Here is a 19,445-nt window from a genome sequence, read left to right as displayed (position 1 = left end):
CCTTAGCTAGGACTACAGGTTCAGTGGGCACACAACAGGGACCAAAGCCAGAAGCATATTAAAAGTACAGACTGATTATTTGTGAGTATCTGTATAAATGTAATGAAAATAAAAGGGTCCCGCCTGAGTGGCATAAAAATGCCAGTGTGACAGAAGAAAACCCTGTCTTCCTCATTCTCAGAGGCCAGGTGGATTTCTCTCTTTGCTGGATGAAGCAAGCCAAGGGATCTGGTCAGCAGAGTCAACCCTTCCAAAGAAGCTCCAAAGCCTGCTGGAATCTTCAAACACAAACGCGGTGTACCCCCCCACGAAGGACGGGAATGGGAACATGGCGCTCCGGGCTGCGGGCTTGGCATTCACAGTCATGCACTATGCAGGACGGGTGAGTGGCGGAGCCACGGGGCCACGGTCCTGGGAACAAACTTTACAGGTTTGGATACCATGGTGCGTGTGGCTCTGGTCAGGACTCTGACACATAGCCCACAGAATTTTACTTTTGTGTTGATTTATTTTCAGTGTGATTAGGGGTTCTGCTCCTCAGCATGGTGTGAAGAATGGGGGCACCATGCAAGGCTTTCTAGGGTTATCGTCTCCTGTGAGCACAGGAGCTCAGGGGTTCAGGCACACAGGGCGCCACTGTGTGTCTTGCAGTCTCTCCACAGAGCAAGCAGACTTCCGTGACTGCATTTGCTGCTCCTGCATGTAGGTGGAGTCCTCAGGTCCACTTCTTGGAGTGTGGGGGCCTAAAACAGCAGCTGCCCTTACCCTCCCACCCTTGGCCAGGTTAGAGAATCATTCTCCTCTCTCCCGTGCTGCCGGGACACCTCTGCCCCATTCCGTCCTCACTTCCGAAGTGCAGACCCTGTCACCACCCACACCCAGACCCCTGGTTAGGGTTCCCATGGGGGTTCCTCTAATCCCCTCCCCTGAAGCTCCTTCCCACCCAATCTTGACCTTTCCTCTTTGTCTTCATGGGAAGATCAAATTGTATTAATCATTTTGTTCATTTTCTTTTCTTGCTACTGAGGGTTGAACCCAAGGCCTTTTCCCCTCAAGCTCCCACCCCAGCTATTTTAAAATTCTTTTACTTTGAAGTAGGGTCCCAATTAGTTACTATGTTGCCTATGCGGGCCTTCAACTTACCACCCTCCTGCCTCAGCCTTCCAGAGTTCTGGGATTTCAGGCTTATACTACCGTGCTGGGTTTTTAGCTACCTCTGAATACTTCCATTCCTGCATGTCTGTCTTCAGTCCCACTCCCGTCTGCAGTTAATGATGCCACCTCAGCATTTGCCTCTGTGCTGTTGGCTACTTTGGCACCAGCCCTTCGCAAAAATTAGGTATTAGAAGATAGAATCTCGCCCTCTTGTGACGGGACTGGTGGTGTGGGAGAGAATCCACCTGGGCTCCTTGAGCAGCAGGACATTCAGAGCAGGAGCAGATCTGTGCAGGCTCCCAGGTGACATCTGGGAAGCTCCCTGAGGACCACGCCCCAGACCTGAGCTGCCAGGACCCAGTACCCCATGTGATGGGAATCCCCCGCAAGGCTGAGCAGCAGCTGCAGCACGCCTGCTCGGGTGACCTCCCTGTACTCTGGCACTCAGCACAGACACATGAGCATCTGGAGCAGGGGCTGGGCTTGCCAGCACTAAAGAAGCTGAGCGGTGCATGGCAAGAGTGACCTCTGCCCTCTGCCCTCTGTCTGTGTGGGCCTGGTCACAGTGGCCAAGGTGACAACTCTGAAGTCAGCTCCCAACCGCAGAGGCTTCTGGAAAGGCTCCTTTCTTGCCCTCCAGCCTCTGCACTGCAGCTTCACCTGCTGCGGGCGCCTACACTGCATGGGGGGTGGGGCAGAAAGAATGGGGTGGGGTGGAGTCACTATAAGGGCTGCTTTGAGTCAAGCCCCAAATGAGTCTGCACCAGCTGGGGGGACTTCGCCCTCTTGACGGAGCTCATCAGTGCTGTAGATGGGGAGGACGGTGCTGATGGTGAGACTCGATGCTGGGACATCAGAGGTTGGCTGGCTTTAGAAACATGTGCTTGGAAGTGCGTATCTTGATGGTTTACTCAGGAAAAGTACGGAGAAGAGTTGCAAAAGCTGAGAAGAGCAGTAGCACAGAAACCCTGAGGAAAGGCTGTCAGTGCACACACGAGTGGCCCAGCGCCTGCCCCATGAGCCGGCAGCAGGAGTCCCGACGCGCACGCAGGAGCTGGGGGTGGACAGGACACTACTGAAGAGGTTTCAGTGTCCCTGTGAGTCACCAACTTTCTCCTCTGTTCGAGGGACTGAACCTTTGGAGTTCCTTGTAAAAACAGGGATCTTTTAGTCCTAGGTCCAGATTTTATAACAATTACACAGAACTTTGCATTAGGATATCATGATTTCAGGGAGTTGTTTTCTTTCACCTTTTCGGGGGCCATAGGAAGGGGATATAGATCGACCTGTTTTGTTCATCTGTGTTGGGTGGGAACCAACAGATATTGAATAAAGGTTGTTTTAATGGGGAGAAATGTGGCTTAAAATTCTAGTTTTCTGATTTATGATTTTTAAAAGTACTAGCACTTAATAAAAATTCAACTTTATCTGCCATTGTTTCTAGAAAATTAGGGTTGGAAACAAACCATAGTGTAAATTAGGATCATTATGCTGGTTTCTGTTGGAAATTTGCCCGTAGAACGACAGCCGAGCCAGTTGGTCGGTGCTGATCCAGAGTCCTTGTGGAGCCCTGAGCTTCCCCATGGATGCACCTGTCTTTTCAAGCGAGTTTCTCATAATGAGAGTCAATTTTGTGACTTTATAAAGTCTTTTCTTTCAGGGACATGTATTAATGCACCTCAGCCACAGGAACCCTGAGGATGAATTCGTTTGTTAGAGTGCGGACTGTGTGGCGTTTGTGTGGCATCGCCCACATGCCTGGAGCCGTCCAGCGCAGCGCTAGACGCTCTTAAATGCTGAGCTGTGGCACTGAGAAGCAGCAGCTTATTCTCACTTGTAAGTCAAGATAGTCAGAGAACGCTGAGTGCAGGACCTGCCGTGGGCAGCGGGAGGAAGCAGCCCGAATACTCTGCAGTAAGGTTGGCCCTGGGAGGGTCATGCTCTGCTGCTCTTTAATTGGTGAGCAGTCTCTGTGGCCACAGGGAGGGCTGGGATGTGCCCTCGCACCACCTGCTCCAGGGCTGCTCTGGGCCTTTCTGTGTCACCTCTCCTCGGGAGGGCAGTGGCTGATGCTAGTGCTAACCCTGACAGCCAGGCCCAGCTGGGCACTCACCTGTCCCAGCAGCTGCCCCAAGCCTACGCCTGCTTCCGAAGCATGTCGGTGTGGGACTCACAGGTCCTTCTAGAAATGTTTAAGCAACAGGATCTGAATTGTGCTGAAGAGCTTGCCTAAACACGTTTGAATTTTTCATTACTCGTAGGAGTGTAGTGTGTTTTCCAATCTCCATTACGGAAATATTTTAAAGTAAATGGTAAGAGGCTGTGCATGGCATGAAATATTAATAAGCTCTCATTAATGAGCATAGATTTGAATTAAAGAAGGCTTGTGGGGTTTGTGTTTTTTCTTTTTTCTTTTTGGTTGTTTTGATTATTTGTGTTAGCAAATTATACATCATATCTGAGATTGCCTGTTTTAGGGATTGCTCTGTAACCGCAGTCTTACATTCCAGATAAACATTTAACCCAGACTTGTATCTAATTTTATTGACTGTTAAAAGTAAGAATCCTGAAGGGAAGGAGAATTATAGCTTGGCAGTGGCTCTCAGGAGACGTGAGCTTCCATTAAAGCAATTCTCAGCCATCTGTAATAGGAGGTAGTATTTTAGGGTTCTTAAGTTTTCATGTGAGAAAAGTGAATGGATTAAAAGAAAGTAAACTGGTCTGAGGTAAGAAAGCCAGAATTGATGAACATGTGAGCAGGAGTTAGTAGCTGTCCACACAGGCGCACACACCTGTGCTCCTTGTGTCCTGTCATGCAGCTTCCATGCAAGTTACTAACGTTGACGCTATGATGCAGCATTCCCATCCAGATCTCGTGCCGCCACCCTGCTGTGGGTCCCCACTGGCGCCTAGGCAGCAAGTTAGTGCTGCTGTTATAACTGAAAGGAGGGGTCTGCGCCTTGGCTCTGCATCCCACAGACACGCCAGCCACCGTGAAAGGCGAGTGGTGGCCTCAGGAAGTGCAGGTGCTGCCATGGAAGCTGGGGCCAGAGCCTCTTTGGAAAGTGGGGTCTGTGGGCCACGGGTTTGAAAATGGGACAATTATCTTAGATTTTGTAGGGGGAACTAAGCCCCATAGGAAATACTCAAAGGGGATCTGGTGACAGAGAGACATGTTATGGCTGGAGGCAGACCCCAGAGTGCTGTGGCCACAGCCGGGGATATGCAGAGCAGCCAGGAATAGGCTGGGTGGTTGGGGGTGGGACTGCTGGGCCTGGAGCTCAGGCTCCCAGGACCATGGAGAATGTATGCCTCTGGCTTCGTGACGCCTGGTTTGTGGTTGTTATTGTGGTCACTTTAGGCAGCCTTAACAGCATTCATTGGCTCCTTCCATCATACAGCTTGTGAGAGAACATGCGACGTTAGCACTAGACTTTCTTTCCAGTGCAGGACCCGTTTTTAAGTGACCTCAGCACTCCTGCACCTCTGTTTTGATCATGTCCTCTCCCCATTGCCCAAATCTCCCCTGTTTTTCCAAGTGTCAAGTTCTTGGCTGAGCCCCACTTCTCTGGTGCCGCCTTGCCTCACAGCAGTAAAGTCTGATGTGTGCTTCACATTTCATAGCTCGCAGAGTGCTTCTGAGACAGCTTCACATACAAACTCTGCTGCCTCAGGTTTTCTTTGCTGTGCTTTGTGGAGATTTAATGATTCACCAAAGTTCATTCAGTGCCCCCTTCTCCCCTCTACCCCCCTCCTTCATCTCCTAGGGCCATGGTGACAAAAGATCTGGGCTGAGGAGCTGAGTATTGGAATTGCTCTCCTATGAGCCTGGAGAAGTCATGCATGTGGTGTCAACATGGTCGGATCCTGCCCAGTCTCCTGGGAGGCGCAGTTCCTATGGACTCCATGCCTATCCTGGTGAACTGTCACCCCCAGCAGCTGCCGCTCTTTGGCGCTTGTAAGCCCATCACCCAGGCTGTGTGGCCATCACACTGCCTGTCCCTTGGTATCTCTGGGTGTCCTTTCCTCTTCTTGAAAGGGCTTAGCGCCCACCCTAGTGTGCCCCTCTCCTGATTTAAGTAATGACATCTGCAAGACCTTTCTGTGGTTCCCGGAGAACCTGAATTTGGGGATACTCTTCTGCCCACTGTTGGCTGGTAGGTGACAGCACCTTAGCTTTTCCCTCAGGCCCCTTGTACTTTCATGTCTTCACTTCATAGTGGAGTGACAGTCTCCATATTCCACTTGGAGAATCCATGTGATGTAGTGGAAAGAGAAGAGAGACTAGGCCCACAAGACCAGATGGACTTCCACCCCACTGCTGGGTGACATTAAGAAGGACAAGGACCCTTGCTGGCTATACCCATGAAATTTATAACAGGAAAATATAGGGGCTGGGGAGATAGCTCAATAGAATAGTCACTTGCCTGGCAAGAGCAAGGGCCTGAGTTCAATCCCTGGTTCCACCAAAAAAGAAAAAAGAAAATATAGTAACGAATCTCATGATCTTATTCTGAAAGTTAAGTGGTAGGCTATTGATCAGGGCAGGGGTGATTACACTCACAATATTCTTATAAATGAATGAAAGACATTTACCACTTAATCCAAGTTGATTGGTCCACCCATATTCTCATCCGAAAACAGAAAATTCACTAAATGATCCCTGAAACATTTCCCACTGCTGAATGTCCCTGATAAGGTCAAAACTTTGCTAAGCCCTGAGGTATTCCTGAGCTGCAGGCCCTGCCTCTTGCCGGGGAGGTGTGAATCCCATTTTGGGAGCGTTCTGTAACAGTAATCACCCCTGCCTCTATCAGTAGCCCACCACTTGCCTTGTGGAATAAGATCACAAGGCCCTTGCACCCCAGCACACTTGGGAGACACTGGTGAGAGGTGAGAGCTGAAAACTAAAATTCTCCATCTGTGGAAGCCATAACAGCGCTAGGAGAGAAGCCACATAGATAAATGCTCTAACTTATGTTAATATGATGAGTGTATATTTCAGCAAATATGTAAGTTGTTTGGAGTGAGCAGCCCTACCTTGGTTAAAAAGAATTTTGTAAAAAGAAATTCTGTTCTCTACCATTCGTTTTATGGCTAGTATTTTCACTGACAATGCAGGTATGTGAAGTATTTATGGACACTTAAAAATCTCTGTTATATTATTTCCCTTAAGAAAACTTAAATATTCTCCACAGTATTTTATGGTGAAATAGAAACTGTCAATCCCTTGATACTGCGAGCCAGCAGGTGCGCTGCCTTCTGGGGTGCATTCTGAATGTGTTCCTCTGGGCTCCTTGTCACACCCCTACACCTGAAGCTGCTGTCTCCGATGTGGGCAGCTCGGTCATTGTTGTCCTTGTCACTGTGTGACTCGGTCTCCCCAGCAAGCCTGCTCCTGACACACTGGCGCTGGGGATGATGTGGAGACAAGGACGTGCTGACTGGTAGAGGAGGGTGGTACAGCTTTTCCTTTTCCTGGAAAAGTAGGCACCCAGCTTTGAATGAACTGTTTGAAAAGCCTCTTATTTGTGTTGAGGGATGCTGTGACCTGCTCCCGGGAGAGGTGGCAGTCTTCGTCTCTCCAGTACTCTAGCAGGGCCTGGGTGATATGCATTCAAACAGCCTCGCTGCCCTTAGACACGTTAACCTGGAGAGTGGCCAGGGCACAGCTGGTCAGCTTCCCAATCCCTCCGTCACTGGGACTACCCTGCCTCCTACCTGCTGTCCTTCACCGTGGAGGTGTGCGGGAGACATGGTGTGCCCAGGACTGCTCGGAAATGGGCCTTCTAATCAAGTGACAGAGCAGACAGACTGATCAGGGTAGCCTCCAGCTGCTTCCCTCTTTCCTCCGGGCAGCATCTCCAGACACAGCAATTAAATCTGTCTGGCCTCAGCCAAACTGATGTTGTTAAAGGTTACTTGACAAAAATATTTTGCCCGCAAAGGGAGAGCTTAATTTCCATCTGTACTTGTTCTCTTCTCTGGTAGACATTTTGGAAAATGAACATGAGCTCTGCTGGGCTCCTGATGTTCCCTTCCCAGTGACAGTGTCACCTCTGGCAGGCTGTGACCTGAGAGCCCTCAGCACTGCCTGCTGGCCAGGGCTGGGAGGGGAGGGGGAGGTCTCATAGGCAGCCTTCTTGCTCCTGCAGGACTGAGTCTGTCTGCTACCTTCACGGGCTCACAGAAAGTTATAAACACAGAGCACTAGATGCCCTAAGTATTGACATTTTAGTGCTACTTGGTTGCTTCTTCTCTTTAAATGGAATGAGGCATATTCATAAATGTCATCTATACTAAAGTCAAGTGCCATCCGTGTCCTCATTCTGGTATCTCCCGGGACTCTACATCATTTCTGTGTGCTCCTGCAAACCTCTCGCCAGCGTTTATCAGCTCACAGTGGACCTGAGGGAGGCGAGCCAAGATGCTGGGTAGAATCACATCATGGAAAAGTGAGGAGAGAAGTCCATACTTTGAAATGTCAGTAGCATGTGAGATAACTCACCATGGCATGGGGGCCAACGCCCTGGGCAGCAGGCCTCATGCAGAGAGCTAAAAGCAGGTGTGAAAATACCAGCACACGCTGGCATCTGCTGCAATGTGCTATTCATTATTGGTTATATTATCTATTTATTATCTACTGCTATGTGTTACTCATGATTTCTTTTTGCTGAGCCAACTATCACATCACATTAACCAGTGTGCCGCATTGGATTCACAGGTATGCTGGCAGCTGCGTGCTTTTGTCTTCTGTCCCTCCTCACATCTTCTTCTCTGAAGATTGTCTTGCAGCATGTAGATAACTCGATGCAAACCAGGGTGGCCAGCATGGTGCTTGGTCAGTTCACGCTGTGTCTTGGGTATTGATGCTCTTGGGGGTCAGGAGCTGACAGATTTTCCCAGCTCAGTGTCTTGGGCAAGGTGACCGCCACATCCTGCATCTCACCGCCCCTCCGGGGCCTCTGGGCTGCACAGAGCTCAGTACCAACCTCAGTGCCAACCTCCCGACTCTCCCTGCTCCATCAACTCACGTCACCAAGGAAGCCAGTAAAGGAAGCTGCTGCCCTGTAGGTCCCGGAAAGCAGTTCCAGACTGAGCATCCTTACTAGAAACGCTTGGGACCAGCAGGCTTTCAGATTTTGGAGCACTCCCTTAGAATTCACTGGTTGAAGAACTGTAATTTGAAAATCCAAAATCCAAATGCTCCAAAGTCCCAAGCTTTTTAGAGCTCATCAAACAAACAAACAAAAAAAAATCTTTTTCAAGTTTAGACCATTTTGGATTTCAGATTTTCAGATTAGGGATGCTGTAGTGGAGACGTGCTGGCTCTGTTTCCTGTTTACATCCAGATCCAGGCCCTCCCTTTGCACCCAGCACCCCAGCTCCCAGCTCCTGAGTTACCAGTGTCCTCTTGGGGCCTTCATGAGCACCCCCTGCTGGTGGAATGAGTGTGAATTGTCACAGAGCAAGGAGGGAGTAGAGTGAGGGCTTCTGACTGAAGGGCCGCAGAGGGACACTCATGGTCTCTCTCTTTGTCTTTTTTGTGTATCTTGTAACTGCTCAAAATTTAATAGTGTTGTTCTGATTTAACCTGTTAGTAAAGGATGTATGCGAGTGCCCACAGCCAATGCTTCCCCGCAGCTCCTGAGCCGTCCTTCTACGCATTTCTCTCTCTCCTCTTAGCTATCCTGAGTGGAGGGTAACTGCTTTCTGTTCCAAAGCCCTGGGCCAGCCAAATAGCTCAGTGGATTAAAGCACCTGCAAGCAGGCTCAGGGGTGAGGGTTTGAAACCCAGGCCTGCCATGCCAGCCCCACCCCTGGGCGCCGTGAGAGGGCAGTTGAGACTGGGTGTGGTGGCATGTGCCTGTAATCCCAGCTCTTGGGAGGCTGTGAACAGGAGAATTACTATGAGTCTGATCTAATAGTGAGACCCTGAACACCCTGTAGACCCTTCCCTAAAATAAAAAAAAAACCAGAAAACCCACAAAAAACAAAGCCCAGCTCCCTGGCCCCTTGCAGCAAATCTGTCCGCCATGGACCTGGGCTGACCACACTAGGCTCAAAGGATGGCATCAGGAACCAGTTGTCTTTGTGACTTGCATTGCTTTTTCAAATATATTCAGCAATTGCATCCTTCCCTGAAACTGGATCAAAACCCAGACAGTTCTAGGGGCCCAATCTATTTTCTCTCTCACCTTAGAAACTCCATTACTTGCTTTACCTGTCAGTCACAGATTCACCCCTAATTAAGAATGTCTAGTGCTCTGTGACCATCAAAACAACAGACTTCAGGGAGGTGTGCATACGATGCCCTGCGTTATTGCTTTTCACAGTGCATGTATAGGAGGGTCCTGGATGGCCTACGTGGTCAGTGAAGTCCCCCACATGCTGGCCACTGTCCCCAGGTTCCCACCCCTGGACTGCCCACCTTCCCGGGAGCATCAGCTGCCCTTCTCGGTGAGTAGAGGAGGCGCGTCCCTCTGGCTGGTGATCCTTTGCTCTGCCCTGGCTCTGGGGCTTAAAGTGCACACAGACCCCTGTCCCGGGCTCCATGGCCCCATCTCCCTCCTGCCCCTTGGCAGCGTTTCCACGGCTCTTTTCCGGGGATGGCACATGAAACATCTTGGCTTCCTTTGCCACTCCCCTGCGCTCTGCTCCTGTCCCCACCCCTGCCTGCCACTGTGTTGTGTCCAGGACCACACACTGGCTGCCACAGGGTCACCCTAACTAGTGGCACCATACACCGGTGTGAGGGCAGTCACCGTGTCAGGGTCTCCCTTCTGGTACTATAATGCTTGGCTGCAGAAGGGCTCAGAGCCACGGTAAGGAGAAGCTGGGCACTGCAGAGACTGGCCCTTGAGGCAGAGAAGGCCTGGAGCTGGTCAGACCTGTGGTGTCTATGGCTGTACAGTTGGCAGAGCAGGGCAAGGAACCTGTGTGGGGCTGTGAGGGCGGGATGCTGGTGTAGGCAAGGCTTGCAAAACAAAAATCATCCTTGTATCAAGGACAGAAGAGACCAGGATTAGGTCATGATTAGTGACTAACTGGTTTTTTGACTGAAACAAACTATAGTGCTGGGAGAGAAATTTGGGAAGAGTAGGTTGTCCTCAGCTGCTGTGTCATACCACAGCATCACAGCCTCACAGTTCACATCTCTGGTCCCTGCTGTGGCCATTGGTGGGGGACAGTGTTGATTCGCATGTCATCCGTGCCATCTGCAGCACTCCTATGAGTGGGCCTCAGCCTGACTCACTATGCGAAACAAGCTGGTTGTGGGGTTAACTCTCGATAGCCCGCACTGCTTGCAGCCTGCTCTGGCACAGTCAACGGGCTGTGTCTGCTCCCTCGACTCCTCAGGCCAGCCCACAAGGACAACAACATACATTCTTTTAACTGAGATAAATATTTTCACGTCTCTACGGAGTACATTACAGTAGTTTGCTACCTTTATACAGCGTGTAGTGATCAAGTCCAAGAAACAAGCATTCCCTCTCCCCAAACTAATTATCTTTGGAGGTTGGGAGCTGCCTGCTCCTCCAGTCACTTCGCAATCTCCCATAGATTCTCAGCTCGTCACTACTGCTGCGTGCTGTAGAATCATAGAAGGAATTCCTCCCCTCCACCTATGTTCGGTTCCCCGGTTCAGCTTCTTCCCGCTCTCCAACCCTGCTCTTCCAGTCCTCAAAAGACTGATCTTCTCTGATTCCACAAATGAGAAGAACATGGCATTTGTGTCTCTGTCAGCGCAACCATGTACATTTTCTTCAACCGCATCTACTCATCTATCTTACACTTATTCCATCCTTTCTCTCCCTCCATCACCAGTGAGCATCTAGATCAGTTTGTATCTTAGCCCTTGTGAACAGTGCTTTAGTAAACACAGGAATGTGAGCATCTTTCTGGTGTAAGCATTTGCCTGCTTTATTTCAGCTGCATGCCTCCTAATGGGACTGCTCCCTCATATGGTAGCTCTGGCTTAGTTTTCTTAGGGACCCCTACACTGTTTCCTGTAATGGCTACTCCACTGTTACCACCACAGTTTGTATCTAAAATGTTCACCAAGGCCTCACACACTCAATCCCAGGTGCTGCTTTAGGGGCATGACTGGGTCATGTGTGTGTGACACAGGACTAAGTGTCTTAACATTGGGCCACTCTTATCGCATTGATAAACTTCCCTGTGTGAGAACCAGCCAGACCTCAGCAGCAAACTGAATGGAGAAGAAAAAAGGCCCAGGATGCTAGAGCTCAGAGCCCTCTAAAGGACCCCAGAGTGTCCCACCTAGCGCCCCAAAGGAAATTCCTAGATGTGTAGTGGTTCCCTCAGACTGCTCTGATTAGGAGTTTTGGATGTGTGAGGGACACGGTCACATCCAGCACAAAGCCCGTCTGTCTTCCAGGCCTTAAGATAGAGGCTGATGACCTGTGTGGTGATGGGGGTAGGGGACTTCTCCTTTGTCCTCTCAAGTCATAAATAGCAAAAGAGGAGTGCAGTTGTGACACAGCTTTCTGATCTCTGGCCACCGCAGACTCTTGCAGCCATAGGCGATGTCCAGGGCAGGCTGGGCATTTCCCGCATGGGCGTCCAGCCTCCCATTCAGTTCCCTCGGCTCTGGGCCCTGCATCCTCTCTGGCACGTGGGAACCTGCCACCCACTCCACAGCTTCTCTTTGTGTCTTCTGCTTGCCAACCTGACGTGTGGGGTCCAGCGGCCGCTCCCGTTGCAGCCCCTCACCACACAGGTCATCAGCCTCCGACCTGGCAGCCGAAGGCACCGAGGGCCTCCCTCATAGGAGCCTCGGCCTGGCAGCAAGCAGCTCTTCCGAAAGGCAGAGATGCATTTCCGGTGCACAGGGGCAGGTGTAGGGTGGGCTCTGCCTGCTGGACAGTGCCGGACACCACCTTGGAGGTGGCGCAGGCAACGCTGTGCATGTTTACTGAGCCGGGCGTGGGATTCCGGGAAGGGGAAAGAGAAAAGCAGCCCAGGCAAGGGCTAGAAAAGGCAACAGGGGTGACACTGGGCACTGTACACATGGAGGGTGGGCTGACCCCTTCATTTATCTTCAGGATGGGTACAGAGAGAGAGATTGAGATCAGGGAGGAGGAGGGAGAAGAGAGAAGCAGGGAGAGGAGTAAAAGAAGAGGGGAAAGAGGAGGGCAGGGAGAGGAGGAGAAGGAAAGAAGAGGAAGATGGCAAGGAGAGGTGGGGGAGAAGAGAAAGGAGGAGGAGGAGAGGAGAGAAAGGCACATTGCCCACCTGACATAGGCCCCTGCGGCTCCCTGGCCCTGCCCTGAGGCTGGAGCCCAACGTCCCCAGCCTTGCAGGTCCTGCCTGCCCTGTGCCGCTGTGGTGGGCGAGGGCCAAGGAGAGATGGCGGGAGATGGAGGTGGCAGGACAGCGCGAAGGGCTGGAGCCAGCAGAACAACTCCTAGAGATCGAGCCAGCTGCTTCCACAGTGGTCAGGGCTCCCCTCCTTTCCTCAGTAGGGACTCCGTGGTCATGCAGCCCTCTTGGATGCCCAAGGGTCAGCCTGCCTACTGCTTCCTGGGTACACTGGATGTCACATGTATGCAGAGCAGTTACTCGCCAGCTGTCAGTCTGCACTCCTAATGTTTTAGTGGACGCCTGCATCGTGACTGCGCACAGTGGGGATGCACGTGCCCGTGACGCGTCCTTCCCCCGCCTGCCCTTCCTCTGTGTCTCCATCTTCTTCGCATTTGCAAGCGACCCATTGCCCCATTTCCTAGTGCCTTATATTTTGCTCTTTAACTTATTTTTGCTTGGAATTCCTCGCACAGAGAAACTGTGTGGTACTTGCGCTTGTGAACGTGAGCTGTGGCCAGCATGTCTGGGGGGGCGGTTGAGTCTTTCTGAAGAGGCTAGGGTTCGACGCGTGAGCCGCAGGAGACAGACCCCGGCCACCTGCTGGTGTGCATGGCAGGCTACTCAGCACCCCGGAGGTCTGAGGGGAGCAGAGCAAAGGATGGAGAGCCAGGCCCCACCCTGCCATCTGCTCCTGATGTCTAGGCTAATATATATTATGCTACTAATTATTACTTCTGCGGAAAATCTCCACTTACACAAAAATCTTATATTTCTTTAAGACAAAAATAAAGCATGAGGGATGTTTTAGTCCAGATTATAATTATTGACAGCTAGGGCCATCTCCTTTGTTACAAAATTTTAAAAGAAAATTAGTTACATGTACAAGATCTTATCTTTTAGTACATACAATTTCTAAATGAACAGATTTTGTTATAAATTTTTTAAAATGAGCAATTTTTAGTGTCATTTAATTTTGAAATTAGCTTCCTTTTAGTATGTAGAATTTTGAATGCTTGGTTAATTTCTCAGATAGTGCTGAGCTGCCGAGTCTGCACTGTGTGTCTCGCTCCTTGGCTCTGGAGCTGGGTCAGGGAGCCCTGCTCTGGTGGCAAGGAGCACAGAAGCCCCGAGCCCCCCACAGTCCTGAGAACCCACACTCTCTGCTGTGGGGGGGGGCTTAGAAGGGAGCACAGCATCTAATCCTGGGGACTGATGGGCTGTCGAGTGGCATTGAGGGAACCCACAGCCACAGGGCCGGGCAAACTTCAGCCCCTCTCTCACACCCAGAAGCCCTATGCAGGAAACCCCTGGGCACTCAGAAGCGCAAGAGCAAGCAGCATCGTCACAACACCTCAGTGTCTACAGAATCACAAGCCAATGGAAGCAGAGTTCCCTGTTTCAAATAGGTGGAGAACTTGCATCAACACAGGGTGAAAGCTGGACCCTGAAATGGAACAGACTAGAAAGAGTGGAGATGGCTGTGGAGTAGGTTGGCTGACCCTAACAGAATTAAACTAGATATCAGAAAGAAAAATAATAACAGGAAAATCTCCAAATGCTTACAAGCCACGCTGTATTGTTTCCAGTATTCCATGGATGAAGTCTTGAGACAATTTTTAAAAATATATATGTAACAGAATAGAAAAAGGAAATATAGCATATAAAATGTGCGAGAAGCCCTTGGCACGTACAGAAAGAGTAAGTAAATGTGGAAGTCTGCGATGAAGACTCTGAGCTTCCACTGCAGGAATTTAGGAAGAAAAACCAAAGTAAGCAAACATGAGACCGTGACACGAGGCAGAAATCACTGGAATTGAAGGGAAAAGACAAAATTAATAAGGCAAAGAGCAATATTTGAAAATATCAATAAAAGTGACAAACCTCTGGTAAGACTGACAAGGGATGAAAAGAGAAAAGACGTAATAGCCGTTATCAGGACAACAACAGGAAGTAGACACACTGGCATCAACAAGACCCCATGGAAATGCTGCTGACGGCGCTCACTTACGAACACGAACCTTTAGATGAGGCGGAGCGCTTCCTCAAAACAACGCAAGCTACTCCAGTTCACTGGGTGTGCAGTTTGAAGAGGCTTATCAGGGAAGGGAATTTGTAATTTAAAATCTCCCCATAATGAAGCTCTCCGTTCCAGATGGTTTCACTGAAGAATTCTACCAAATGTTTTAAAAAGAATTAACAGCAACTTTACACAGTCTTATCCAGAAAATAGAAGTGAGAACACTGCCTAATTTGTTTTATAAAGTTAGGATTACTGATACCAAAACCCAAGTCTGTGACACACACACACACATACACACACACACACACACACACACACACACGTGTTCTCAAAAGACAACTAAAGATGAAAATTGCTCATGAATAGAGAGAATTCCATAATACAGGAAAAGAATTGCCCACTGGGGCCATTTTTTTTCAGAGAGCAAAACCAACTCAGTATCTGAAAATCAACCAAGGTATCCATCAATATTAACACCCTAGAGAAGAACTACATTATCCTAACCATGGATGCAGAAAAAAATATTTGATAAAATAATTAAATACCCATTGGTACAAAGTCTCTAAGAAAAATAGAGATGGAAGAGACAATCCCATCTTGATAAGGACATCTTTAGCAGTCCTACCACTAGTACTATATTTAATGTTGAAAACTGGGCATTGAACTCCTGTGGTCAAAAGCAAGGCAAGGGTGTTTGTCTCTCCAGAAGACGGCATAGTGCCGGAAGTTTTGGCATGTGTAACAAGGCAAGAAAAGAAAGAAAGAAAAGGGTGACACATCAGGAAGGAAAAAATGATTCTGTACCTGCTTACACGGGCTATAAATGTCAGTTTGCAAAACCTCAAGGAATCTACCAAAAAGAAAGAAACTTGCAGAAGTGATCAGTGAATTCCACAGTCACAAGACACGAAATGAACATAAACAAACCTAGTACATTTCAGTGTATTAGTAATGGACACTGAGGGGAAAATGCAATAATGTTTATAATCACACAGAAATGATTCAGTAGTTAGGTATAAATCTAGCAAAACATGTAAAGAAAGTGTGTGCCCAAAATCACAAATCGTGATGAAAGACATCATAGAAAAAGAGCACCAATGCCTGTCTATGGAGGAGACAGCACAGGGAATCTCCACTTTAATAATAATCAACATAGCAATAGTCCATTCTCCCCAAAATGGCATGCACATTAAGTGCAATCCCTATCAAAATCACAGCAAAATATTTTATGTAGATACAGAAGATTAGAAATACTATTCTGAAATGTGGATGATAGGTGAAGACACAAAAGGGGCTGCAATGATTCTTATAAATAATATGGTAGGGGGAATTAGTCTACGGAGTTGAGGTCATGTCGCAGAATTACAGTGACCCTGGCTGTGTGGAGGGCAGATGCAGACGTGAACCAAGAAGGAAGAACCAGAAATCCAGTGACATGCACAGACACCACGGTGGGGGAGGAAGGAATGTCCCCAAACTGGCAGTGTGCAGGCCCCGTCTGTTGATTTTGATGATTCCTTACTTTCTAGCACCGCTCCACATCCTAGTGATTTGTGTGTGTGTGTGTGAGTGTGTTGTGTGTACACATGGGTGGGTGTGTGCACGCATGTGTGAGTATTTCTCTGCTCTGTCCACTGAAAAACCTAAGAAGCATGAACACAGCGGCAGTGATGCGCTGCTGTGTGCTCTTGGTGCACATGAGGGGCCCGAGCACCAGTTTTCCTCCAAAGGGGTCTGGGATGCTCAAAATTTGTCATTTCAGATTTGGATCAAAAATTTTATTTGAAGCCACATGTCAAGAGTCTTCTGATGTGCAGTATGTTCTCACGCCCGGGCATTGCTCTGGGAAAGTGGTAACTATCCTGCCTTTCTAGTACCTCATGTTTATTCTGAGCTGCTAGTCAAATGCTGTCAATACCATGGTCCTTATGAGTCAGGTGAGAGGCTTTCGGCCTTGGCAGACCTGAGAGAACAAATGGGGCTCCTGAAGAAGGGAGCTTGGGGAAGCTTTCCTGGTATCGTAAGTCTTCAAGCCCACCTGCTTCGTGATTCGCTCATGGCTAGTGCCCAGGAATGAAGCACATTGTGCTGAAGGAGGCATCCTGCAGACGTTGAGCTGCTCTTGCCGAAGGTTTGCATTTGTCCATGTGTGTTACATACTTCTTCTAGGTGGTTGTAACAGTTAAAGTCTCCTCCAAGGTGGTCTCTAATTCAGTTTTAGTGGGAGACCCTCAGATTTGCCTCTGCTCGTGTAAGCCAAGTGTTGGAAATCTCCAGAGCCCACAATATTGTGATAATGAGGACTTGGGAGTGCAATTTTAAGTCTTTAAAACAGAGCACAGTGACCTGCTGTATTTGGTCATAAAACAACAAAAGTGCCTGGTCCATTTCACTGAATAAACACAATGTGCCCAGTGAATGAAGTGCTTAGCTTTCCCAGCAGAGATGGAGCTGAGAGACACATGAGGGCACTCAGAAGGGAGCACACCAGGAAGGGCTATGGGAAGGTGAGCGATGGCAGCATGGACCTGCCAGGGAAACCAAGTGACCTGGTTGGAGATGTGCCTCTCTATGTGTGTGCATGCGTGCGTGCATGCAGCGTGTTTCCTTTGGCATCATTAGATTCAGGCCAGGAACAAGCTGGAGCTGAAATCAGAGCCTTGCAGAGGAGGCCCTGGTGAGGCAGTCAGGGCTCCCCAGTAGGACACATGCAGCCGTCAGGTCCGAGCGTGCAGGTTCTGTGGGTGTGCACTGGAGGTCAAAGGCAGGAGGCAGTTCTTAGGCTTTCTCATTATTTGTCTGTTAGTCCTGGTTTTCGCCACTGTGAAGGTAGAGAAGATGCAGTGGAGTGGAAGGGAGAGGAGGGGAACTCTCTTAGGTGGCACCCAAGTTCCTAGCTACAAAATATGCTGCAGTTTTAATATTTAAATCTTTGATCCATATGACTTTAGTGCGTGGTAATAGACATGGGTCTAATTTTAGTCTTTGCCATGTGGAAAGCCAGATTTTCTAGCACCATTTATTAAAGAGGCTTGCTTTCTTCCACTGAACATTTTTGACCTTTTTGTCAAAGGTAAGGTGGCTGAGTGTGTTTGTGATTGTGTCTACATCTTCTAATCTGTTCCATTGATCCTGAAGTCTATTTTTTGCCAATACCATGCTGATTTTACCAGAGTAGCTTTGTAGTACAATTTCAAGTCAAGCCTCCTGCCTTGCCTTTGTTGCCCAGGCTTGCTCTTGCTATCCTAGGTCTCTCCCAGCTCCCAGAGAACTTCAGGAATGTTTTCTGTAGATCCATGAGGCACACTGGTGGTATCTTAATGAAGACTGCATTGACTCTGTAGAACAGTGTCAGAAGTATGCCCATCTTCACAATGTTGGTTCTTCCAACCCACAAGCAAGGAATATCTTTTCATTTTCTGAAATCCTCTTTGATCTTTTTTTCAGATACTGTAATTTTCATTGTGTAAATCTTTTACTTCCTTTGTTAGACTGATTCCTAGGTATTCCATTTTTTTTTTTAATGTTGCTGAGAAAAATGTGATTTCCCTAATTTCTCTCAGTGAGTTTGTTGTTTGTGTACAAAAATGCTGTCGATTTTTGAATGTTGACTTTGTATCCAGCTATGCTGCCAAATGTGATTATTAAATCTATAAATCTCTTGGTGGAGTTTTAGGGGGTCTTCTATGTAGAGTATCATGTCATCTTCAAATAATGATAATTTCATTTTTTCCCTTCCAATCCTTAGTCCTCATGTTTCTCTTTCTTGCCTAATTGCTTAAAAGAAAGAAAGAATGAACAAAAGAAAGAAAGAAAGAAAGAAAGAAAAGAGAAAATATGATGCAGTGACCAGAAAGAGCAGTCTGAGAAGGAAGAGCACTCAGGCGTTCAAGCCAGAGGGTGCCAATGAGCAAACCTGAAGCTGGAAGCCTCAGGGAGTAGGCACACCCTCAGATCCTGGGGTGCTATCACGCGGTGTCCTTGGTGGGAGTCAGGGGTGCCTGCCTGCCTGCCAGCCCCTGGGCCCCAGTATGAACATGGGGCAGACCCAAAGAGCTGCAAACTTCACCTGGACCCACGGCTTGCCCTCCTGTGGCCAAGTGTGGGACGTGCGACTCTGGGGGAGGATGGGGAGTGCATGTTGGCGCCCTAGCTGCTTGTCTGGTCCTGCAGCTCAGGCTGTGCTGGGGCCCGAAAGGAGGCAGGAGAGGGCACTGATCGTAGAGATGCAGAGGAGCTGACAGAGTCCAGTGTGAGTGAAGGGCGGGTCCTGATGGAGCAGGAGAAGCGGCACGGGTCACCGGAGAGGAGGACCAGAGTTGGGATGTCTTGGCACCAGAGTGTCAAGTGTCTGCACCAGAACCACTAGGGTCATAGAGGAGGGAATAACTGGAGGAATTTGGACAAGATCTTTGGCAGATGCTCTATTCCTTAATGCTACTAAAATAGCACTTGGAGAAGTAGGCTTGACACCAAAACTTAATACTTGGTTCTTACAACAGTGGGTGGTTGTAGCTGGCAGGCTGCAAAGTAGTCAGCACAAACTAGTTCACCTTCTATTAAATTTTCTAGAAATGAGTTGGAGTACCTAACTCCCAAAGCCATGTGGGCAAGTGGGTGATAGAGGGGGACTGTAGGACTTCATGTGCAGCACTTGACATCTAGAATAATTCCTTCTGGTCTGCAAAGAACTTGCATGTATATGACATCACACCATGCTGGAGATATCACTTTTACTCCCATTTTAATCAATGAAAAACAATGAAACTCTGGGACCTGAAGTAGCTGGCCAGAGTCCACAAGGGCCCAGAGTACCTCGTGGAGGTCTGTGGACCGGTCCTAGGAGGACTGTCCAGGTGTGGGCCGTTCCTATGAGGACTGCCAGCACTGAGGGCCGTTCCTATGAGAACTGCCCAGGTGTGGGCCATTCCTATGAGGACTG

General features: G+C 48.9%; 1 protein-coding gene across 1 annotated transcript in view; it reads left to right on the top strand.

Annotated features, from left to right (window-relative positions):
- Nucleotides 1-19,445, top strand: part of Myo16 (myosin XVI) — a 416,963-nt gene that overhangs the window by 275,368 nt on the left and 122,150 nt on the right. Inside the window, exon 23 of the mRNA XM_023715200.1 lies at nucleotides 182-382. Coding sequence (XP_023570968.1) covers nucleotides 182-382 — 201 coding nt within the window. The remainder of the gene's footprint in view (nucleotides 1-181; nucleotides 383-19,445) is intronic.

The sequence above is a fragment of the Octodon degus genome, unplaced genomic scaffold, assembly GCF_000260255.1.
Source record: "Octodon degus isolate 3935 unplaced genomic scaffold, OctDeg1.0 scaffold00039, whole genome shotgun sequence".
NCBI lineage: Eukaryota > Metazoa > Chordata > Mammalia > Rodentia > Octodontidae > Octodon > Octodon degus.
Note: the sequence above shows the minus strand (reverse complement) of the source record. Positions and strands in the feature narration are given on the sequence as shown.